A 22,641-nucleotide genomic window follows, 5' to 3' on the forward strand; every position below is an offset into this window, starting at 1 on the left:
GGAATCCAGGCATGCCCACTACTCTGGGTTCCAACCCAGGAACCCTACAAGATGCAGCCATGGTCTGTGCAGTCCCCAACCTTGCTGCTCTCTCCCTCCCCTACTTCCTACCCACTTCCCACATGCTCTCTTTTCCACCATTCTCTTTTCTGAGTACACACTTCCCTTGGGCCAGGCTCCCAAGGTCCTGCTCTTTCCCTGGGTTCCCTTCTTCCCCCCCTAATACAGAGGGGCTGCAGACTTCCTCGCTGCCTCCATTTCTGTTGCCAGCTTCCTGGCTTTATACTAGCCCAGCCCATACCTGCTCAGCTGAGTGTCATCTTCCAATCAGGGGTTGCTTCTCCAGCTTAAGCCCTTCATTTGTGGCCTTTCACACTAATGGGCCCTTTCCTCTCTTTCAGGGCTGGTGTGGATTTGAACAACTCATCACAAATTTTATGAAGCAACTCCAGAATGTGGAACTTCAACAAAATCAGACAACAAGGACCCCCAACCACTTCTTAGGCACCTTAGCCTTACTTGATGATGCAGTACATGCCAACACAGACCCTCTTAGCCTTAGGATCTGAAGGCATCCCAGCCAAAACCAGAAGGCCTAGCAGTGAGAGCTGCCTTAATAAGGTGCACCTGCAATAAGTTCTGCCACTCCTTATGTGCTCTGCATGTTAACACATGGAACACCAAGGAGAGTGGCCTTCTCGGAGGCACTTAAAGACATTTCACAGGATCATCAGATACCAGGAAGACCACTAGGCAGGAAGCAAAATCTCTTGAAGCTTCCTGCCTAGATCTTTTTTTCAGATCTGCCATCCCACGGAACCCAACCAAAAAAAATCTAACTATTTAACACCACAACTGAAAAGGCACTAAGGTAGAAGAAAACCCTGGATCCAAAGGTTCAGAGCAATTCACTTCCATCTGGTGCTTGCAGTTGGAAGCAACTGAGATGATGAAGGGCGCAGTGCCCATATATATAGCCTTGAACTCAATATTCAGACACTGAGGGGATGGGCAGGAGGGAGTGCATGTGGGCTCCAATAGGCATTACTTGGAGAAGGTTCCACGCTTAGGCAGTACTGGTCAGCACATTACCCACAAATTGGAATATACAGAGCTACATGAAAAATCCCGATTTATCCTGCTAGTTTATTAAAGTCTCCTTACTACACATCCACAGATCCATACTATAGGTTTTGTCCACCACTGGCAAGGCTAGCTATCCCCTTTTCTGTCTACACCAGTGTCTGAATGAGACTTCCTTGTAGAATACAGCCCCTATTCACAATTTCAGAGGATTAATTTTTCTTTTTCAAATGTTTGTTTTCAAAGTCCAAGCAGCCAGTCTGAGCTTGTTGGGTCGAATGTAAAACAAGGTCTTAAGTCAGAAGATAGATTCCATGGGATAGAATATCAGTAGACTGGATGTTAGACTGATTGGATCTGAAAAAATATCAAGGCCTCTTGGGTCAGCAAAGGGCGCTCAATATCACTAAAGCCCTTTCTAAACCTTTTGGATGTCCCTGTGGGCAGGACAGAGCAAAAACACATTCAACAATCTGGTTGGCCATATCTGAGATGGGCTCTCCCATTGCATCACCTTCTTCTGGAAGGGTACTAGATAGCAATCTGGGAGCCTTTGTATTGGTCTGGGGAGCAAAAAGCTCTATTGTGTCCCAATTCTTGAGTCTAGGGCTGCAGCCACCTGAGTGTCCACCTATGAGGGACCACTTCACTTGCTGTATTCTCTGGGGATTGAGCCAGTCCACTGCACTGTTTGACCTTCCCTTTACATGTAAAACTTTAAATGTGATTCTTCCACCAATATAAACAAAGGTCTGAACCTGATGCTATGAGAGTTTAGGACACATGGTTTGAAGGAACAGACTCCCCAGCTGGTCAAGCTGGCCTCCAGCTCAATTACCACTCTGGAAGCTCACTGATGGGAAAACAATTAGAGAATCTGCTGTCCTAGTTTCCACCAAATGAAGTTAGCCTTACCTTGCCAGTGATGGACAGAAATGGTTCCACTTATATCTTCCAGTCTACATTGTGGAGGAATCATATGGATGAGTGGACCTAGACTTGATAAATACCTATTTTCCTACGAATTAGATGCTCAAGGGTAGATGATCTAACAATGGCAGCTCATCTAAGATGCCCAACATTTCTGGTTTTGGGGAGCTCACTTGCAGAGTACTAGCCTTACCTTGTTGCTGCTGGCAAGTTTGGAGATGGCATTGCATACTTCTTGGGCGAGGCGATAGTCTTCAATTACCTTCTCATCTAGCCCAGTCATCACCAGAACATCCAGGTTACTGCCCACAATCTCTGGCTTTCCCCTGAGTGGCAGTGGTTAGGGGGAAATACATGCAATTAGGTAGGGTTGCTCTTGAAAGCTTACATCAAATATGTGAAAACAGCCAAAGTTTACTTTGTGCCCCAGGGAAGAGGAGGGACTTGAGCCTGAAGAAACAGCTGCCAACTGACATCTCTGACTCAGCTGAGAGACAGTAAACCAAATTTCAGGGAGGTGGGTATTACATATGCTCTGGTGGGGGGCCAGCAGCATTGAAACAAGGTAAGCTGGACAATACATCACTATAGCTGAAACAATGTTGCAAACCTCTTCTCCCCCTCAAGAGCAGAGAAGGTTTTTTGGGTAATAAAGGGAGAAGAGGCAGCAGCTGACATCATTCTTACAAGAGGAGGAAGAGGAGAACAGAGTCCAGCAGCTCAGGGTAGTTCTGCTTCCTCCTCCCCTCCTGTGAAAAAAAATGGGTCAGTCTGCTTTGCAAATGCTGCTGAAAGTTACTCTAAGGCTGTGCAGAAGTAATATCTTTGAGGATCTATACTTAACACTTGTGACATGATCTGGCTGCAGCCCCTGGTATGAAGGGTGTACTACATGGACCTCACTGGGGATTCTCCAGTCTCCAACATCAAGAATTCTGGAAACACCTGCCAGATGGATCACTGGCCGATGCAGTAGTGGATGTGAGGCCCAGTGGGGGCAGGTATGTGCTCTCAAGGGAGATAAAGAACAACTCCCCATGTCCCAAAATGTAAAACCATCTCCTGCCCTGAGCAAAGTGGGGATGGAAAGATACATCTCACCTGCAATGCCAAAGTCTTCAAATACCCCTATTCAGTAGCTTCCCCCATCTATACAATGCAGCTGTAACTAGGTACCCAGAACTGTAGTATAACATACCATAAAAAAGGGAAGGTAGCCTAGCTTAGAACACAGGGAATTCAGTATCAAGTTAACAACCTAGAGAATCTGGGGCTGGTGGGACACAGTATTTCCATGTCTAATTCAAGTATTTATTTCTGAATGATCCATTTGTGCAGAAATCAGGGACCTTGCCACAGAATCTAGAGCCAGATGCTGCACCCCACAAAGGCGTATATAATCAACTCTGGGAAGACTCCTTGCTTTCACAGGATACAGAAAGACCTGTATCAGTACTGATACAGAAAGACCTGAACTATGGGCTCACCGTGCCATCATCCCCAGCAGCATGACAGCAGCACGGCGCTCCAGTGATGAACACTGTGATTTCTTAGTGAACTGCTCCCAGAGCAGGTGGACCACAGGTGGCTTTATTTCATCTTTCTGCACAAACTCTGAGATCTGTAGAGAAAGGGGACAACAACTAGGGATGCAAGAATACAGCAAGGGGGACATGTTTCACACCCTCATGAGGGGATCTTATTGGGATGGCTAGATTACGGTGATATGACGGGGTATACAAACCCTAGACTGAAGGGAGCTTCCCAAATGACCAATGCCTAAAGGCCCCTCCCTGAAGGAAGGGAGGGACAGATTCTGACGCACACTAAGAGGGAATTATTCCTGTCCATTTCTTATTAATGCAGTTTATTTGGGTTTATTCCACTTGCTTTTTGTTCATGGACTATCCAGGAAGGAGAGAGACCTTAAAGCGGCCTGGCCAGAGGGCCAAGGTCACACAGAAGCAGAGCAGCCTTTGGCACAGGGGCGGGCAAACTTTTTAGCCTGAGGGCTGCATCGGGTTTCCAAAATTGTATGGAGGGCTGGTTAGGGGAGGCTGTGCCTCCCCAAACAGCCAGGCGTGGCGTGGCCCAGCCCCACCCTCTATCCAACCCCTCCTGCTTCTCGCCCCCGACAGCCCCCCTCCCCCCCCAGGACTCCTGCCCCATCCAACCCCCCATTCCCTGTCCCCTGACCGCTCCTGGAACCCCTGCCCGACTGCCCCCATCCAATTCCACCCCCTCCTTCCTGACTGCCCCCCCTCCCCCCCACAGGATCCCTGCCCCCATTCAACCCCTGTTCCCTGCCTCGAGTCCTATCCACACCTCTGCCCCTGACCACCCCCCCGAACTCCCCTGCCCTCTCTCCAACACCCCTTGCCTCCCTGACTGCACTGCCTGGAGCACTGGTGGCTGGCGGTGCTACAGCCACGCCGTCCGGCTGGAGCCAGCACAGCACGAAGCACTGGGTCAGGCCCTGGCTCTGCAGCTGCGCTGCCCCAGGAGCTCGCAGCCCGCTGCCCAGAGCATTGCACCAGCAGCGGGCAAGCTGAGGCTGCAGGGGAGGGAGAACAGCAGGGGAGGGGCTGGGGGCTAGCCTCCCGGGGCAGGAGCTCAGGGGCCGGGAAGTAGAGTCCCGCGGGCCGGATGTGGCCCGTGCCGTAGTTTGCTCACCTCATCTTTGGCAGGATACACCAAGTGGGGAGAAAACTGCTATGCCAAGCCCAGCCACAAGGAGGCACCAGCAGCAAGTCAAACCCTTCACAGTGAGCAGGACAAAGGCTCAAAATCTTGGACAGAATCTGATACAGGGTGGGACTAGTACTTACTATTTCCCCTAAGCACTGAATGGTCCCTAGCGATGCATCTACCATGAGGAGGGAAAGAGACTGCACCAGCCTCTCCGCCCTGGCCCTGTACAGGAGATAAGCAAACAAAAGGCAATTTACATGCAACTACCTCCCAGATCCAAATCCTACACACAGCAATCCAGTTCCTAAAATGTAGTGTGCATGCACCCCCGTCTCCCAGCAGGATATATAAACATCTGGGAATAGGGAACCAAGAGCTGCTCACATGAAAGCCATTCTCAGAACAGAGAATATAAACACAACAGTAAGGTTCAGAAAAAGCATTAGGGAACATGCAGTGATCTCATGAGGATGGGGCAAAACATCTGTTTTAGGTCCCATGGGAATGGAAAGATATCCAGCAGCACAGTGCATCCTAGAACTGCACAAGGGTAGGTAATGATTCAGAAGGAAGAGCATCTTTACTGACAGTCGCGCGGGCAGCTGTGGGGAGTCCGGCCGGAGTTGCAGACCTTCCACCTGCCCTCAGCCAGGCAGGGACATGGCTGCGGGCTGCTCTGAGTGCACCCCCGCCAGGCACATGGAGGGTCTGCCACAGCTCCCCAGCTGTGCTCCACGTTGGCCTGTACGGGGAGGGTAGGGGGGGTCCGCCATGGCTCCCCACAAATGCCCGCCTAGCTCTTACCGTGGCCAGGCTGAGGCTTCGAGTCACCCTCCTCCCCAGCCGGAGCTGGATCAGGGAGAGCCCCCTGCCCCGCAGGTCCCTGACCAGGGCAGGTGGAGGGACCCAAGGCTCCCCACAGCTGGCAGCACGTCTGTCCCCTACCCAGCTCTGGCTGGGGAAGGGAGCATCTTAGAGCCACAGCCCAGCCACGGTAAAAGCTGGACAGGCAGCTGCAGGGAGCTGCAGTGGACCCTCCATCTGTCCTGGGTGGGGGACCTGAGCAGTCCCCGGGCTCCTGTCCCTGCCCCCCAGATCCTTGATCAGGGCAGGTGGAGGGGCCGTGCCACAGTTCCTCACAGTTGCCTGCCCGGCTCTTACAGTCAGAGCCCTGCATGGATACAAAATTTGTATCTGCAGCCACGCTTCTATCTGCGGAAATGGTCTGCGGATATCTGCAGATTTGCAGGGCTCTACTTACTGACTCACTGACCAAAAGTACCATTGTATTCATAGCCTACACAATACCGTAATAATCTTTGTAGAAAGTATGCCTTGTGAAGTATTTGAAAAATAAAACTCTGTTCAATAACACATGGTGAAATATATGTAGCAATATTATTTGTAAAGTCATGAATGATGGTCAAAACCACACAGCTATATCCTGAACAAAAAGTGTGCATTAACCTGAATTTACATATAAGTCGTAAACAGGCTCCTCGAGAGAGAAGAGATGGCAAGAGACAAAGCAAATGTGCATTTCAGCGAACATAAGTGAGAAGAAAGAAAGAACATGGAGTCTGGTAGTGAAGGAAGCTCCATGTGGCCTTCTTTACAGTTTGAATAAACTTTGTTTTGAGGGGTAACCCTCAGAAGAACCCACTTCAAAGGTTAACAGGACTATACAAGAAAGGGGCAGAAAACCCCCAAGCTCTCTTTCACTTAAGAAAAAGAAAGCAACCCATGACTTTGGGGGGGTGGGGGTGGGGGGGAAGGAAGGGGAAGAGTAGAGAAATCCTGACCTGAGAATTTGGTCACCCATGTTGCTAGGAACACATGGTAAGGAAGTTACCTTGAACCAAGTCTAGCTTGTTAAGTTTTAAACTACTAGAAAGTATTTTATCTTTATTTCTCGTGTAACCATTTCTGACTTGATTACCTCATACATGAATTCACTTTAATCGTCAGCCCTAATTTTATCGCAGTTAACTCACGTGATTAACCGCAGTTTTAATCGCACTGTTAAATAGAATACCAATTGAAATTTATTAAATACACCTCTACCTCGATAGAACGCTGTCCTCAGAAGCAAAAAAAAAAAAAAAAAAAAAAAAATCTTACCGCGTTATATCGAACTTGCTTTGTTTGATCCACCAGAGTGCGCAGTCCTGCCCCGCTCCCCTGGAGCACTGCTTTACCACGTTATATCCAGATTAGTGTTATATCGGGTTGCGCTATATCGGGGTAGAGGTGTATTTTGGATATTTTTCTACATTTTAATATGTATTGTGTGTTGTAACTGAAATCAAAGTGTATATTATTTTTATTACAAATATTTGCACTGTAAAAAATAGTATTTTTCGATTCTCCTCATACAAGTACTGTACCGCAATCTGTCATGAAATTGCAATTTACAAATGTAGATTTAAAAAAAAAAAAAAAATGTTTAAACTTTAAAGCCTACAAGTCCACTCAGTCCTACTTCTTGTTCAGCCAAATCGCTAAGACAGATAAGTTTGTTTACATTTATGGAAGATACTGCTGACTGCTTCTTATTTACAATGTCACTTGAAAGTGAGAACAGGCATTTGCATGGTACTGTTGTAGCTGGCATTGCAAGGTATTTATGTGCCAGATATGCTAAACATTCCTATGCCCATTCATGCTTTGGCCACCATTCCAGAGGATATGCTTCCATGCTGATGATGCTCATTTAAAATAATAATAATAATAATGCTTAATTAAATTTGTGACTGAACTCATAGCGGGAGAACTGTATGTCCCCTGCTCTGTTTTACCCGCATTCTGCCATATACAGTAACTCCTCACTTAATGTCGTCCTGGTTAACATTGTTTCATTGCTGATCAATTAGACAACATGCTCGTTTAAAGTTGTGCAATGCTCCCTTATAACATTGTTTGGCAGCTGCCTGCTTTGTCCACTGCTTGCAGAAACAGCAGCCCGTTGGAGCTAGCTTGTGGGGGCTTGGAATCAGGATGGTCCAGCAGCCCCCCTCCCCCATCAGCTCCCCTAAGTTCCCTGTGTGGCAGCTGCCCAGCAGGCTATCAATTGCTGGGCAGTTCAGCTGTCCCTCCCCCCATTGCCCTGTGCTGATCCTGCCCTCTACCTTGGAGCTGCTCCCGGGAGCCTCCTGCTTGCTGTGAGGAGAGGGGAAGGAGGGGTGCTAATATCAGCACCCCCCCCCCCCCGCTCCTTTACCCCATCTCCACAGAGCAGGGGAGACACGACAGGGCTCGGAACAGAGGGAGCTTGCTGGAAGCAGCTACTGTCTCAACTTGTTGATTTACTTAAAAAGGCAGTGTACTTAGAGTGGGGTCAGCGTATTTAAAGGGGCATTGCCCCTTTCTCACACACACACACACACGGTATGTGTGTGTCTCCCTCCCTTGGTCTCACAAGCACATACACGATGTGTGTCTTTGTCTCTCTCTGCCATGCTGTATCTCCTCCCTCCATCTGTATTGCCTTGTAGAGTGTGAGGCTACATGAACATAACTACAATGTTAAGCGAGGAATTACTGTATTTCATGTTATAGTAGTCTCGGATGATGGCCCAGCACAAGTTCATTTTAAGAACACTTTCACAAAATGCAAAGAAGGTACCAATGTGAGATTTCTAAAGATAGATACAGCACTTGACCCAAGGTTTAAGAATCTGAAGTGCCTTCCAAAATCTGAGAGGGATTATATGTGGAGCATGCTTTCAGAAGTCTTAAAAGAGCAACACTCTGATGCGGAAACTACAGAACCCGAACCACCAAAAAAGAAAGTCAACCTTCTGCTAGTGACATCTGACTCAGATCATGAAAATGAACGTGCGCACTGCTTTGGATTGTTATCTAGCAGAACCGATCCTCAGCATGGACACGTATCCCCTGGTATGGTGGTTGAAGCATGAAGGGACATATGAATCTTTAGTGCATCTGGCACATAAATATCTTGCGACAGCGGCTACAACAGTACCATGAGAACACCTGTTCTCACTTTCAGGTGACATTGTAAACAAGAAGCGGGCAGCATTATCTTGTTCAGAATGGACTGAACAAGAAGTAGGGCTGAGTGCACTTGTAGGCTCTATAGTTTTACATTGTTTTATTTTTAGTGCAGTTGTGTGTGTAAAAATAAATAAATAAAACCCCCAAGAAAACCCACACCTATATTTGTAAGTTGCACTTTCACACAAAGATTGCACTACAGTACTTGTATGAGGTGAATTGAAAAATACCATCTCTTTTATCATTTTTACAGTGCAAATATTTGTAACAAAAAATATACATTTTGATTTAAATTAGAACACACAATACAATAAATGAATATGTAAAACAGCCAAAATATTTAATACATTTCAATTGGCATTCTATTGTTTAACAGTGGGATTAAAACTCCAATTAAAAAAATTAATCACGAATAATTTTGAGTTAATTGTGTGATATAACTGTGATTAATTGATAGCCCTAGTTGTAATTGAAATCAATACATTTGAAAATATAGAAAAAACATCCAAAAGTATTTAAATAAATGGTATTCTATTATTGTTTAACAGGGCGATTAATCGTGCAATTAATTTTTTTAATCGCTTGACAACTCTACTTAAAAGCCTATCTTCTTCAGTCTAAATCAATCCAGTGTTTCGTAACTCCAGTTAAAGTAGCAAACCTTTACAGGGACAACGGACCTTTAATATCTGAACTGCCCGGGGAGGGCTGGACAGTGCAGAACACACGTTTTCAGGACTGGGAGTGGGTTGGGGACATCTGGCAAATAGCAACCAATGCTGGTGGAAGCCAGAGTGTGACTGGAGTGTTGCCGACTGGCTGCTGGACCAGGGCTGCAGCTATATACAGACACACAGCCTGCATGTTGGCAAGCTGTTTGTGAGTGGCCCAGCTGGATAGCTACAACAGCAAAACATTGCAAGGCACTCCAGGTTGCAGGGCAGGCAATGACAACCCCTCAGTGGTCTGGATTGCACCCCAGAACTTCACTCACCCACCCCCATCCCTGCAGCTCAGCACCCACTAGCATTTCAACTCAATATGAAGTTTGACCACTGTCCATACTCCACTTCCAACAGCACCTCCTGAGAGATATAGACTCTGATTTGGGGGTTCCATACCTTTCTGAGTCCCCACTGGGGCTCAGGTAGAGCCTCCTGTAGGCGCTTAGCACGGTTTCTCTAATACCTGGCTCCTTAGACCATATAAGAGGAAGCATCCTTTGGACTCCATGCAGTGCTTGGGGGACACCAAACTGCGAGACTGTCACACAGAACTCAATGGCCTCCTGCACCACTGAGGGGAGTAGAGAGAGAGGTCAGTTCAGCTTTACATAGTCTCGGCCAGAGGCCTCATTAAGAAATAAATTATGCACCCATTGTTCTTCCAGCAAACCCATAACCCACATACAAAACAAACAAACAAAAAAAGACACTCCCTCTCCCCACACTATTGTCCCCTCCCCTGTGGAGCAGACACATGGCTGCTACAGCACTTTCAGCAGCGTCCAAACAGTGGCCCAAAAAAGATGACCTCCCCCCCCCCCAAAAAAAACAAAACAGAACAAAAAACAAACAAACAAACCCACCCTGTATTTGATTATGAATTGAGAACGTTTCCAGAGCCATGGCCTACAATTTTTGAACAAAAGCATTTTGAAACAGATCAATTTTTTTTCATAGCAAGTGATTTAAAGCAGCTGCTATTTCTTCCCTACTGCAGCTACTCAGCAGCATGCCTGCCAGCCACACACTGTTGTACAAGAAAATGGTATAACTGATCCAATTGCTCCATAGCCTCTTTCTCTATCAGGCTACAGGAGCCCCAGGCAGAGTACAATAAGGGCTTGACTGGCTCCATCGGAGACCAGGGAGCAAAGATACTTCCTGTGGCCCCCCGCTGCTGCCCAGCAAACCAGAAGAAAAGGGTGGGGGCGGGGGGGAGAGAAGAGGATGATTTAAGAAAAAAAAGAGAAGAAGCAGAGAATCAAGTATTTATAGCTTTCTGATTCTCCTCCCCACCTCTTACACAGGTTTAGCACAGCCTGAGGTCTGTTCCAACTTGAACCAGCTGGCTATTGCTCCAAGGGGCCATACACCAGCTGTGATTAGCCACAGCATAGCATGCACCTCCAGCCACTCTCCTCCTTGCTCCTCTGCACACCTGGAACTGTGCAGTGTGGCAACGTAGAAGCCAGATATGCTGGCTCTTTGTCTATAGGAAGGAAACACCCAACAAGAGAGCTGCAAGGGGTGTCCACTACTTGAACACCACCCAGGCAGAAAATCTGTCCCTAAGAATTGATTGTGGCCACCTGACATTTTGAAATATTTTCAGCCTTCAGGCTGAAGAGGCTGGATCCTCTACATTTACCTAAAAAGCTTGCTGAGGCTTTTAGATACCAGAGGAAGCCCTTCTCCCCACAAGACTGCACTTTCCCCAAGATAACCCTTTTGACTGGTACTGTGAGCCCAATGTAAACAAGGTAGGCAAGCCCCCAAGGCACCTGTCCAGGCTACTCCAGTCCCTGCCTCTCCCACATATCCAAAATAGAGTTCTCATACACCAAGCTTAGGACCCTGGAAATCTTAATGTGTAGGATGATCTGTGTCTTCCCAACCTACCAGAGACAGAGCTTTTGTACATCATCCTGCTGACCATGCTCAAGGCTTCAGTGATTTTCATAGAGAAGCTGTGGGCATCTTGCAGATACTGCACCAGCATCTCCTGCTTAACCAGCTCAGATGGTGGCTGCTCCTCTATTACAGGGTCTTCATCCCCACTGCTATGCAAAGGATGTTGGATATTGTTTTCCAGGTTGGAATCTACACAGCAAGAATAATGATCCATAAACAATGCTGGGGGCCAGGAGAAACTGCTCTTTGACCTCTTTCCCTTCACCCCTGGTGACCTAAACCAAGAGCCCCTCTCCGAACAACACAATCTAACAGCAGCTCAGCCAGGCAGTCAAAAGGGAGATTTAGACCTAGAGCTGGATTCTCACCACAATGTCAGTGAAGTCTCACTACCATGGTATGGTGCAATACAAGCAGAGACAGGGTTGAATAAAAGGGATATAAAGTGTTTCACCTCTATAGTATTGGTATCAATATGGTTCCAGGACAAGAAACTAGCGGGCTCAGAAAAGCTACCTGTGTACAGTGTCCTCAGAACGCCCAAGATCATGGTTTCCTTGTCACCTTCCAACCTTGAATTGCTGGTGAAAGGCTCCATCCCATGGAAGTGGCACACAGCCATCTGTGTTAGACGGATAGCATGCCTGGACAGAGATGATGCACAATAAGAAATCATCCACTGGGTGGGGAGAGTATGTCAGTTAAGAAATCCATCACTCAGCTTTGTCCCTGGACCTGTGGGACAGTGACTCCTGTCAGCACCTCCAGCCTACTGTATACACCAAAGTTCTTTCCACACAAGTCTTCAATCTCCCATATGGTGTTACCCCTTTCCCAGGGCTCAGACCTCACCTAACAATATGATTACATATGGAAGTTCCTAGGGCAACCCTCTTCCCCAGATTGAAGGCCCCACCCACTCAACTGTGGTCCATTGGAGGGTCTCCCACTCACTTGTAATTTAACTTCCTCAGCAATTGTATGATGCGCTCAGCCGTATTCAGTGCAGTCTCCTCAACCTCTAGCGTCTCTTCCTCCTCTTCTCCTTGCAATGGGTGAAGGAGCTGATGTATGGTGGCCCTAAGCTCTGGCTGCATGGCCTCCCACTCCTCCTCTGGGGTAATTAGTGCAGCTATGAAAAGAGGGCAGAGGAAGGGAATGATACAGATATCCAGACCCATTATTCTAAAGTGAGGGAAACAGCTTAGACTGAGATGGGGTTGGGGTCCCGCATGCTCCTCTCTAGATCCCTGAGGCAGACACCACTCCCTTTGCTTACCCTTCCTAATCCTCCTTCTCCCTATGGAAAGCTTCTGATGCTTTAGGCCATGCTCTAAGGCCACAGAATCTCAAATGGATATGAGATTGGGGCAAGGCCAACACAGGTTGAGTATGAGCAAGACAGGAGGTAGAATGAGAAGTGCACAGGAACTCCTGCTGGGAGGGCACAGTATATTCACTAGGAAGGGGAAAAGAGGAGATTACCAGTTTTTGCTGTACGTTTGTCCCTCATTTCTTGCAGCTTCTGCATCTCTTTCTTGAGTGGCTCAGCCAAATCAGTGCAGCTTAGCTGGGGATGTGAGGGGAGAATGGGAATGTTTCACTCTCTATCCTCCGTTTTCTTAACTCTTAGGATCCTCCTTGCTCCCCCACAGCCTGCTTTCAGTGCCCACTTTAAGTACCCCAGGCCCGTAGAAGACACCTGCTTTTGGAAGCTGAGTAGCTGGTTCTAGTCAACTTCCCAGAACGGGGGCTGCAGTAAGTTGCCTGTCTGTGAAGCTAAGCAGTTTGGGACGAAGTCTAAGTGAAGAGTGTGCAACAGCATGAGCTCCATGACCTAGGGATGCAGTGGAGCAAGATCCCAAAGTCTGAACCAAGATCTCAAAGAAGAGTCCCCACTGCAGACTCAAATCAAACTGGGGCAGGTTTTCAGAGTTAAGAGGCATATACCATGCCCCGGCATACATGCAAGCTGCACGAGGGGATGGAAAGCCCAGATATTAGGGCACCTGGATATGAGGAAAAACAAGGGAGCCTCCAACCTGAGCCACAACCAAAGACTGGTGACCACTCTCTCCCTGGGGGCTCCTGCCCCAGGGGAGGCACAGAAATTCCAGCTTAGTACAAAGGGTTACCTTGCAGGAGAAGGGGTTGTTTGAGAGAAATGCAGCCAGCAGCTGGATGGCATTCTTAGCCACTGTTACTGATCTGTCTTGGAGACGGTCCACAGCCAGAGACACCACAGCCTGGAACCGAGCCAAGGGCAGGGCCTGCAGCAAAGAGCAGATTGAAGAGGTTACCCAAAAGCCCTGGAGAAGTTAGATGCAATCTTTCATTCCTCCCTCTGGGAAGGCTCTGCAGCCAAGTTTCCTCAGGCCTCTTGCTGGGCCTCTGATGGTCTCCCTCACCCCTCCCTTCACAGGAGAGCAATTCAAAGCCAACCCCCCAGTCCCCTCACACAGAGATTCACCTTCCGCTGGACAATCCGGGTGAAGAGCTGCAGCACACGGCTGCGCACAAACCCATTGACATCACATAAATGGGCCTGCAGTGTATCCAGGAACTGGTCCCGAGTACCCCTTGCAGCTTCCTCTAGCTGATCTCCACTCAGCACCTGCAGCAACATCTCTGCCATGGCTGTCAGGATGGCATTTCTCATCACATAGCTCTGAAGAGAGAAAATGACTTCATTATACTGGGAGTGAAGGGAGGGCATATTCCTGTAGCCCCCATCCAACCAGGACTCATGCTAAGACAGCAAGGATGGTCCAGTGCTTATGGCACCTAGTCTGGGATTTGGGAAATCCAAATTCAATTCCCTGCTCCATCACAGAATTCCTGTGTGACAACAAGCAAGTGTAGCGGAGCCCAGGAGGCTGTGTCCCAGCCCTCCTATGCACCTAGGTCTGCAGCACCCAATCCGTGGAATGAGTATCATTTGTGGCCATTGAGAATGACTTAAGAAAATTTGTATATGGTTATGAGCTGAAGGTAAGCCACACCCTGCAGTTTAAATAAAAGCAAATCAAGTTCCTTATTATGGGGAGCACCACTTCCCCCGCAGCCCCAAAATAGCTGCTGTTCTTTTCCCCGATGCATTTTCTCAGCAGTTCCCCTATTGGCCAAATGCTGCATCATGATGAGGAAAGACAGAAGTTCTGGCTGCTCTATTGGCCAGGGTTGGCAATTTCTCAGGAAAAACTAGTTTAGGACAGGATGCTGTAAATACCATCTTAAGCCCGGGTTAAACTAGGAAAAATAGTTGCATCACCATCCAGCAAGTACAAAACAAATCTTTTCAAACTTTGAATACATCCATTCAAAAAAACTGAGGAATAGGCTCAGTCAATCCACTACGTCAAAGTTGGTCTTCTGCTACAGAATGCTGTATGGCCAAATGGACTTGGGTGGTAGTCTGCAATTTTGCATGCTTCAGATTCCTTAATGCTTCAACCCTGTATTACTGTCAATTCCACGTAATCAAATGTTCTCAACTTTTGTTTATAATATTGAAAACTGAAATAAGTCATAACACATAACTTCCTTTAGAAAATACTGAACCGGAAAGTATAGACATTCTGATGTTCAGTATTATAATTACATAGGAGTATTATGCGCACTGAAGTTTTACTTTTTATTTGTACAAACCTAAATTAAATCTACAAATCTATTGCCATATGTAACCGCAGCTTGAATATGTAACTAAAGCTAAGTGGAATGTGATATGCATTAATGAAACAGTTTTTAAAATAGAAAATGCCTTAAACTGGTACAAACCATGATTTTACCTGGTCCAAACCACCTCTGCCAAATACCCACGTTATCCCTGCTATTGGCTGCTTTCTTGCCTGGCTGTGGGAGCCCCAGTGAGGACAGCATAGATTAGCTGGCTCTGCCTGAGCCTACCAAAGGATTTCTCTCCTCACAGTCACCCAGAAGGGCAAAAAAAGCACCAAGAACCAAGAGCCAGTTCTCTCCCCCATCCCCAATTCTCTGCTGTTGGATATTACCTATGCTAGGGGAATTCTCAGCGTGGTACTTTCTTCAGTAGTTCCTGCTCGGTTTGCATCACCAGAGCATGCAGGGAGTGGAGCAAGGCAGAGAATCTGCCTCAAAATATTGATTGCAACTCCTTGATCTTTGTGAAATACACTCAATCTTCAGACCAAAAGATTGGACACCACTATGGTACATATTCTTTCCCCTGGATATGTTGTGCTTTGCCCCTTCCCAAGCAGTACCTCTCCATCCAAGTGATGCAGCAGGACACTCATGTTGGACAGCACTATCATTGGGATTTGTTCAGCCAGTTCTGTGAGAAAGGCAGCATAACCCTTCACTCCGGAAGCATCCCGAGTCAGATCCTGTGGACATTTCTGGCCAATCTCCCTGCAAAAAGAAAGAGTCAGTGCCCAAGGCTGCCGGGAATGGAGGGGGCAGGGGCTTGGAGAGTTTCTCACCTCAGCAGCTCTCCCACCATGCTCTTCATGCCATACTCCGTGGCCCACAGGCTCACAGCCCCCGCAAACACTGGGGCTACATGTTCAAAGTGCTGCAGCATCTGTGTGATCTTCAGAGTTGCACCTGCCAAACCAGAGGAGGGGAAAAAAGGGTCAGGGGATACACGAGAGGATCCCACATCAGGAAGGGGAAGTGACAGACTCACTGAGCATGTGGTCATAGTGAGTCAGAGCCACAGCAAGAAGATGCATTACTGCCTCCCGTGTGGCCCGATGCTTCTGGTGGCTGATGCTGGGCTTCTCCAGAATGCGGTAACAGCTGCCAGTCACTAGGCTGAGAGGAAAATAGGGAGTGATAAAGAGACCTGACACTACAATCTGACAACCCCACCCAAGAGATCTGAACTGGTGGAGCCTCTAAGTTTCCATCTCCTCACTGGGGGGAAAGGGGGCGAGCAGAGAGCTGTTGCCTTGGCTCCAACTTCCCAGTGTCCTAAACAATGAGTAAGGCCCTGTGTAAATAATTTCATGGACTGCATGAAAAAAAAAATCATGAAATTAGCCCAATGCCATGATTTTTCCAACAGCAGGGAGACACTTCTACCTACTCACTGAGGCTGCAGCTGTTCATCATGGACTAGTGGGACAGTTCCATTCTGGGGAGTGGAGGCAGGCAGAGGTATCTCAACACATGGCACCAGGTAGTCTGGCTCAGCCCACCCAGCCCAATTCACTCCACCCTAAGCCATCATTGCTGCTTCTTGTCTAGCCAGCAGGGAAAGGGGGTGGCACTGAGAACACCTCTCTCATGTTGGGGGTGGGAGGGGGGGAAATCACTGCAGTTTGAAAAGGGTAGGAGAAGGGGGGGATAGAGACTCAGGAGCCGTGCCTATCCCAGGAAATTCAAACATTTACCTGTTACGCTGCAGTGAATTAAAGAAAGAGAAACAAAAGATTTTTCTCAGAGCCTTAGCAGTGAGGTGTCCATGCTCATAGATCCCTCAGCACTGGGAATGGTTCCCAAACTTTTTCCTTGGTTCAATCTTATCGTGTTCTCCCAAATTTCTTCTCAATCTACCTCCCTACTCCCCTAAGGTTCACATCCTATAGATTGCCTTTGAATGAGGTGGGACAAACTGATTTACCTATCCACGTATCGTCTTACAAGTCAGCCCTTCCAAAAATCTCCCACATATAGCTCACCCCCTGCAGCCATTCCATCCTGCCTTCCTCTCCCCAGCATTCACTTCAACCTTTACCTGATGAATTCCTCCTCCACCACCAAACCACACCACAGTCGACGGAGGTTCAGTTGCAGCAGCTGTGTCAGCAGCTGTAGGAGTGGCTGCCTCTCTTCCTCCCAGCAGAAGCCTGAGCCCGTGGTGCAGTTCTTCTTGCTCTGAGAAGATTATAGGTATTCACATCAGGCAGTACCCCTTTTAAAGCTGGAGGCGACACTCAAGCTTTACAGTAACGAAACCCTTGCCCCAAACCTGCCGGGAGCCAAAGGGCTACACCAAATGGAAGCAGCTGCTTTCCCTAATATGCGGGGGGAGAGGCATGTGCTTGGGAGGAAATGCTAGTATACTGGAACTGCAACAAAGGCAGACACAGAAGTGGGAGGCAGCACAGAGAACAGCCTGGACATTTATAGATCAGTGGAGCATTACATGCTGTGATATGTCCTGTCTCCTGAAGCTGCTGCCCATAAGCATTCCTTAGAGGTGCATGTACCACAGCCTGGCTTTCCTAATGTCATATTGGCCTGCCCAGCATCCATATGGAAAATTCCAGCTATGGTCATCAATGTGTAGGAACAAAGTTGCACAGAGTCCAGTAAGTTTATGCAGCTCCATTTTCATAAAATCCACCCCATGCTCGCATACATACCTTCCCACTGGGATCTAGCCCTGACAAGCCACTCTTGCACGAGTCTATTTCAAAGGCCTCCACTAGATGAGTCAGTACATAGCAGTTCATTTTAAGAGCATTGAGGTGAGTGGAGCGGTCTGAAGGGCTCAGGTCAAGATTATCCAAGATGGAGGAGAGGTCACTGGAGTGACAGGACACCACTGCAGGGAAGTGAGAAGGCATAAGCATCACTACCCATACACACCGAAGCACCCACTTCCCTTGTGACAAACTCACAGCAGCCATCAGATTACCAAAGAACTGTGCTCATGCCTCACCAGCCATAATTTGGGCTACACCCTGTGCCCCAGGACCCAGAGATGCTAAGTTCACCCTGTCCCCATCCCCTGCCCAGCTCCTAGGATCACTTGCTAGGGGCAGGCATATCTCCCTCCAGGAAAGAAATGGAAAATGGGACTTCCTGTTGGTCTGCCCTTACAGCGAACGCACACAACTCTGCACTGCCTGCCAAGATTACAGACCTGTATCAGGGATGGGTGAGGGTGCAGCCCAGCCAATGGGGTCACATTTGCCTTTATATCATCATAAAGCTGCAGGGAGGAAGCAAATATCTCACCAACCCCTCCACAAGGGGAGAAGGATCCTCATACCTACCTTTCACCATCAGCTCCAGGGCATCCTCCTTGACTGCAGCATTTATAGATCGGAAGTGGCTGTGAGGCAGACAACAGATCACAAAAATACAGGATGACCACTGGCACTAGGCCTAGTTCAAGACTGTAACACAAGAGTCTTCAGGAGCAACTCTAGACTTGTCTCCTAAACCTAGTCCTCTCCCAACCTGCCCACATTTGTGACTAGAGGGATCAATTAATGAGACGGTTCAAATAGGTTCTGCGGAGAGTTTCCCTGGAGAATTTGGAGATCAAAGTAGTAATTAGTAATTTTCAACTCATGATGGGTTTACCTGTAATTTCTCAGAAAATTCTGTACTCAAAATGCATGTGCTAGAGTTTTGGGAGGATACACTATATTTCTCCTCAGGTAACAGACTGAACACCTACATTAAGAGCAAAACTCTTACTATAGTATATCAGCACCTCCAAAACAGGCCTCTACACATACACAAAGATTTCATAGAAGAACATTTTAAAATGTTACAAACAAAACATAAACAGAGTGGATCTAGGTGAGCGATAAGAATTTATTGCTTAGTAAGCTTATCAATTAGCAAATACCACTTCACTTTTGAGTACCAAACACTTAGCTATGGTCTGGAAATGCAAATTATTTGAATTAGTGAGAGTCTGATATTGTACTAACACAAAAAGTTACAAAAGACAAAGGCAATGCAAGAAGTTATAATATGGTAACTAAGGCCTTGTCTATACTTGGCAAAAAACTAGGACACCATTATATACCCCTTATTGCCAGCAAAAGTTTTGTAGACCTAGATTAGTACAAATCAATAGATGTTTTCCCACTACAAAACTATGGAAACTGCAAGATAAGCTGACATAAGGCTGGAGTGAAAATTGCTTAACACGGAATTCACATACACAAACCATCACCTAATGCTATTCAACAACCAGCCACCCAGACAAACCAAATGTTTATCCTGTAATAAAACTCACAAACAGCTGTAACGTACACAACCATAACAAAAGATGTCAGTTTTGTCCTGATGTTGAATGGGAGGGGGGGTGGGAAGAATGGCCTACCTAAAATATTTGTGAGATAGGAAATCTGTGTTTCCTGCCCAGCTGTAACATTCCCTTCCCTCCAGGAACTCCCAATTTCCAGCTCCACCGCAGCTTAACGCCCTCTCCTTCCTGAGATGGCGTCTGCAGTAACCAGTTAAACAGTCAATGCTTATGTTATTACGTCACTAGTATCCCAGTGGGATCACCGCAGGGTGGGGATGGGTTCATGCCACTCACAGCACCAGGCCCTACTGCACTCAGGAAGAGGAGGCATCTATAAATGGACCCGGCCAGGGCCTAGCCCCATCTGGATACCTCTGCAGATACACCCAGGACTCTGTTCTCCTGAACCCTTGGGTAGGAGCAAGAACAGCAGTGCTCACTACTACTGATCACCATCACCCCTGAAGTCCATGACCAAGCCACTTCCCCCCCACCCCTGCAGGGCGGGGTATACTCACTGGAGTAGACTGTAGAGGGTGTCAAAGTGCTGCAGGATGGCTAATGGCCCTTGCACCTGGAATGCCCCCCGGAACTCTGAAGAGAGAGGGAGACAATTAAAACACTATATTGCCAACTGCAAGGGATCAAAAATCATGAATCAAATGCCAAAAAGTCATGAGATTGGCCCCACAAAATCATGAGATTTAAACAAACAAAAACTATCAAACTTTTTTTTTTAGCCTCTTGACTTTTTAACTCCCCTCCACTCTTTTGGCTATATGTGATAATTTCAGGATGCAAAGAGCCTTTAATGGACACAAAATGGACACCCCCTCTCTGGCTGCTCAGATGGAGATTCCACTTATCCTCTCCTCACCCCTAAGATAGACAATGGATTACTGTTCCCTTTATTACTGTCTGGACTCCTCCTGTCACCTGCCTCACTGCCTGAAGTGTTCTCCCCTGCCACCCCTTCTCTGGATCCAACAGCATCACATCTCTGACTTGCTAGCCCCCCTGGGGCTTCTTTTCTGCTTGGATGTCAAGTAGAGGAGAAGTCCCAAGACGGTGGGAGAAGGTAAGTGTTGCTGCAGGGCTCAGGGCCCCAGATCCAATAGCAACATTTTCCCAACTCCCCGCTCTACTGATTTCTGCTGCCGCAGGACCCCATCTCACTGCTACAGGACCATCCATGAAGGACATGCCAATCCTCCCTAATTTTCAGTAATCCTCTCAATTTTTTACGTCTTTACTAGGGCTGTTGATTAAATTAAAGTTAACTCACGGGATTAACTAAAAAAAAAATTAATCACAATTAATCGCAGTTTTAATTGCACAGTTAAACAATAGAATCCTAATTTAAATGTATTAAATATTTGGATGTTTTTCTACATTTTCAAATAAATTGACTTCAATTACAACACAGAATACAAAATATACAGTGCTCACTTATATCTATTTTATTTTCAATTCACCTCATACAAGTTCTATAATGCAATCTCTTTATCCTGAAAGTGCAACTTACAAATGTAGATTGTTTGTTACATAACTGCACTCAAAAATGAAACAGTGTAAAACTTTAGAGCCTACAAGTCAACTTAGGGTAGGTCTACACTTACCCAGTAGTTCGGCAGCAAGCAAATCGAACTTCTGGGTTCGACTTATCGCGACTTGTCTGGACGAGATAAGTCGAACCCGGAAGTGCTCGCCGTCGACTGCGGTACTCCAGCTCGGCGAGAGGAGTACGCGAAGTCGACGGGGGAGCCTGCCTGCCGCGTCTGGACCGAGGTAAGTTCGAACTAAGGTACTTCGAACTTCAGCTACGTTATTCACATAGCTGAAGTTGAGTACCTTAGTTCGAATTGGGGGGTTAGTGTAGACCTGCCCTTAGTCCTACTTCTTGTTCAGCCAACCGCTAAGACAAACTATGTTGTTTACATTTATGGGAGATAATGTCGCTGGCTTCTTATTTACAATGTCACCTGAAATCGACAACAGGTGTTCGCATGGCACTTCTATAGCTGGCATTGCAAGGTATTTACATGCCAAATATGCTAAACATTCGTATGCCCTTCATGCTTCGGCCACCATTCCAGAGGACATGCTTGCATGCTGAAGGACGCTTGTTTAAAAAAAAAAAGTGTCAATTAAATTAGTGACTGAACTCCTTGGGGGAGAACTGTATGCCTCCTGCTGTGTTTTACACACATTCTGCCATATTATATTTCATGTTATAGCAGTCTTGGATGATGACCCAGCACATGTTGTTCATTTTAAGAACACTTTCACTGCAGATTTCACAAAACACAAAGAAGGCACCAATGTGAGATTTCTAAAGTTAGATACAGCACTCAATCCAAGGTTTAAGAATCTGAAGTGCTTTCCAAAAACTGAGAGGGATGAGGTGTGAACATGCTTTCAGAAGTCTTAAAAGAGCAACACTTCGATGTGGAAACTACAGAACCCGAACCACCAAAAAATAAAATCAACCTTCTGCTGGTGGCATCTGTCATATAATGAAAATGAACGAGTCAGTCCGCACTGCTTTGGATTGTTGTCGAGCAGAACCCGTCATCAGCATGTCCCCTGGAATGGTGGTTGAAGCATGAAGGGACAGATGAATCTTTAGCACATTGGGTACATAACTATCTTGCGACGTCGGCTACGACAGTGCCATGCAAACGCCTGTTCTCACTTTCAGGGGACATTGTAAATAAGAAGCAGGCAGCATTATCTCCCGTAAATGTAAACAAACTCGTCTGTGCGATTGGCTGAACAAGAAGTAGGACTGAGTGGACTTGTAGTCTCTAAAGTTTTACGTTGTTTTGTTTTTGAGTGCAGTTTAAAAAAACAAAACAAAAAAAAAAAACACACAAATGTAGAATTATGTAAGTTCAGCTTTTATGATAAGAGATTGCACTACTGTACTTGTAATGGGGGAGTTGGAAAATACTGTATCTTATTTTACAGTGCAAATATTTGTAATAAAAAATAAAATATAAAGCACTGTACACTTGGTATTCTGTGTTGTAATTGAAATCAATATATTTGAAAATGTAGGAAACATCCAAAAATATTTAAATAAATGGTATTCTATCAGGGCTTTGGAGCGGAGCCCAGAGCTGGAGCGCGGAGCAGCTCCAGAGCAGTGGAGCTGCAGGTTTTTGCCTGGAGCTGGAGCGGAGCCGGAGCACAGCTCCAAAGCCCTGTTTATTGTTTAATCATGTAATTATTCGCAATTTTTTTTTAAATCGCTTGACAGCCCTAGTATTTACAAAATTACTAATTCAGGCTTCAATCTACTAA

At 46.8% G+C, this 22,641-nt stretch overlaps 1 protein-coding gene and 1 non-coding gene across 4 annotated transcripts in view; both read right to left on the reverse strand.

Moving 5' to 3' along the window:
• The window catches only part of NCAPD2 (non-SMC condensin I complex subunit D2), a 70,977-nt gene that overhangs the window by 45,647 nt on the left and 2,689 nt on the right, over nt 1-22,641 (reverse strand). For all 3 annotated transcript variants that reach the window (XM_054042123.1, XM_054042131.1, XM_054042140.1), the window contains exons 2-18: nt 19,854-19,929; nt 18,344-18,402; nt 17,708-17,889; nt 17,077-17,216; nt 16,024-16,151; nt 15,818-15,941; nt 15,599-15,746; nt 13,828-14,025; nt 13,493-13,627; nt 12,843-12,927; nt 12,312-12,489; nt 11,874-12,001; nt 11,346-11,546; nt 9,843-10,017; nt 4,842-4,926; nt 3,501-3,634; nt 2,207-2,339 (exon numbers count right to left, since the gene is read on the reverse strand). In XM_054042123.1, coding sequence (XP_053898098.1) covers nt 2,207-2,339; nt 3,501-3,634; nt 4,842-4,926; nt 9,843-10,017; nt 11,346-11,546; nt 11,874-12,001; nt 12,312-12,489; nt 12,843-12,927; nt 13,493-13,627; nt 13,828-14,025; nt 15,599-15,746; nt 15,818-15,941; nt 16,024-16,151; nt 17,077-17,216; nt 17,708-17,889; nt 18,344-18,402; nt 19,854-19,929 — 2,309 coding nt within the window. The remainder of the gene's footprint in view (nt 1-2,206; nt 2,340-3,500; nt 3,635-4,841; nt 4,927-9,842; nt 10,018-11,345; nt 11,547-11,873; nt 12,002-12,311; nt 12,490-12,842; nt 12,928-13,492; nt 13,628-13,827; nt 14,026-15,598; nt 15,747-15,817; nt 15,942-16,023; nt 16,152-17,076; nt 17,217-17,707; nt 17,890-18,343; nt 18,403-19,853; nt 19,930-22,641) is intronic.
• LOC128830700 (small nucleolar RNA U85) lies at nt 17,969-18,280 on the reverse strand. The gene has a single exon (XR_008443658.1). It is a non-coding gene; the product is annotated as a small nucleolar RNA U85 (small nucleolar RNA).

The sequence above is a fragment of the Malaclemys terrapin genome, chromosome 1 (genome assembly GCF_027887155.1).
Source record: "Malaclemys terrapin pileata isolate rMalTer1 chromosome 1, rMalTer1.hap1, whole genome shotgun sequence".
Taxonomy (NCBI): Eukaryota; Metazoa; Chordata; order Testudines; family Emydidae; genus Malaclemys; species Malaclemys terrapin.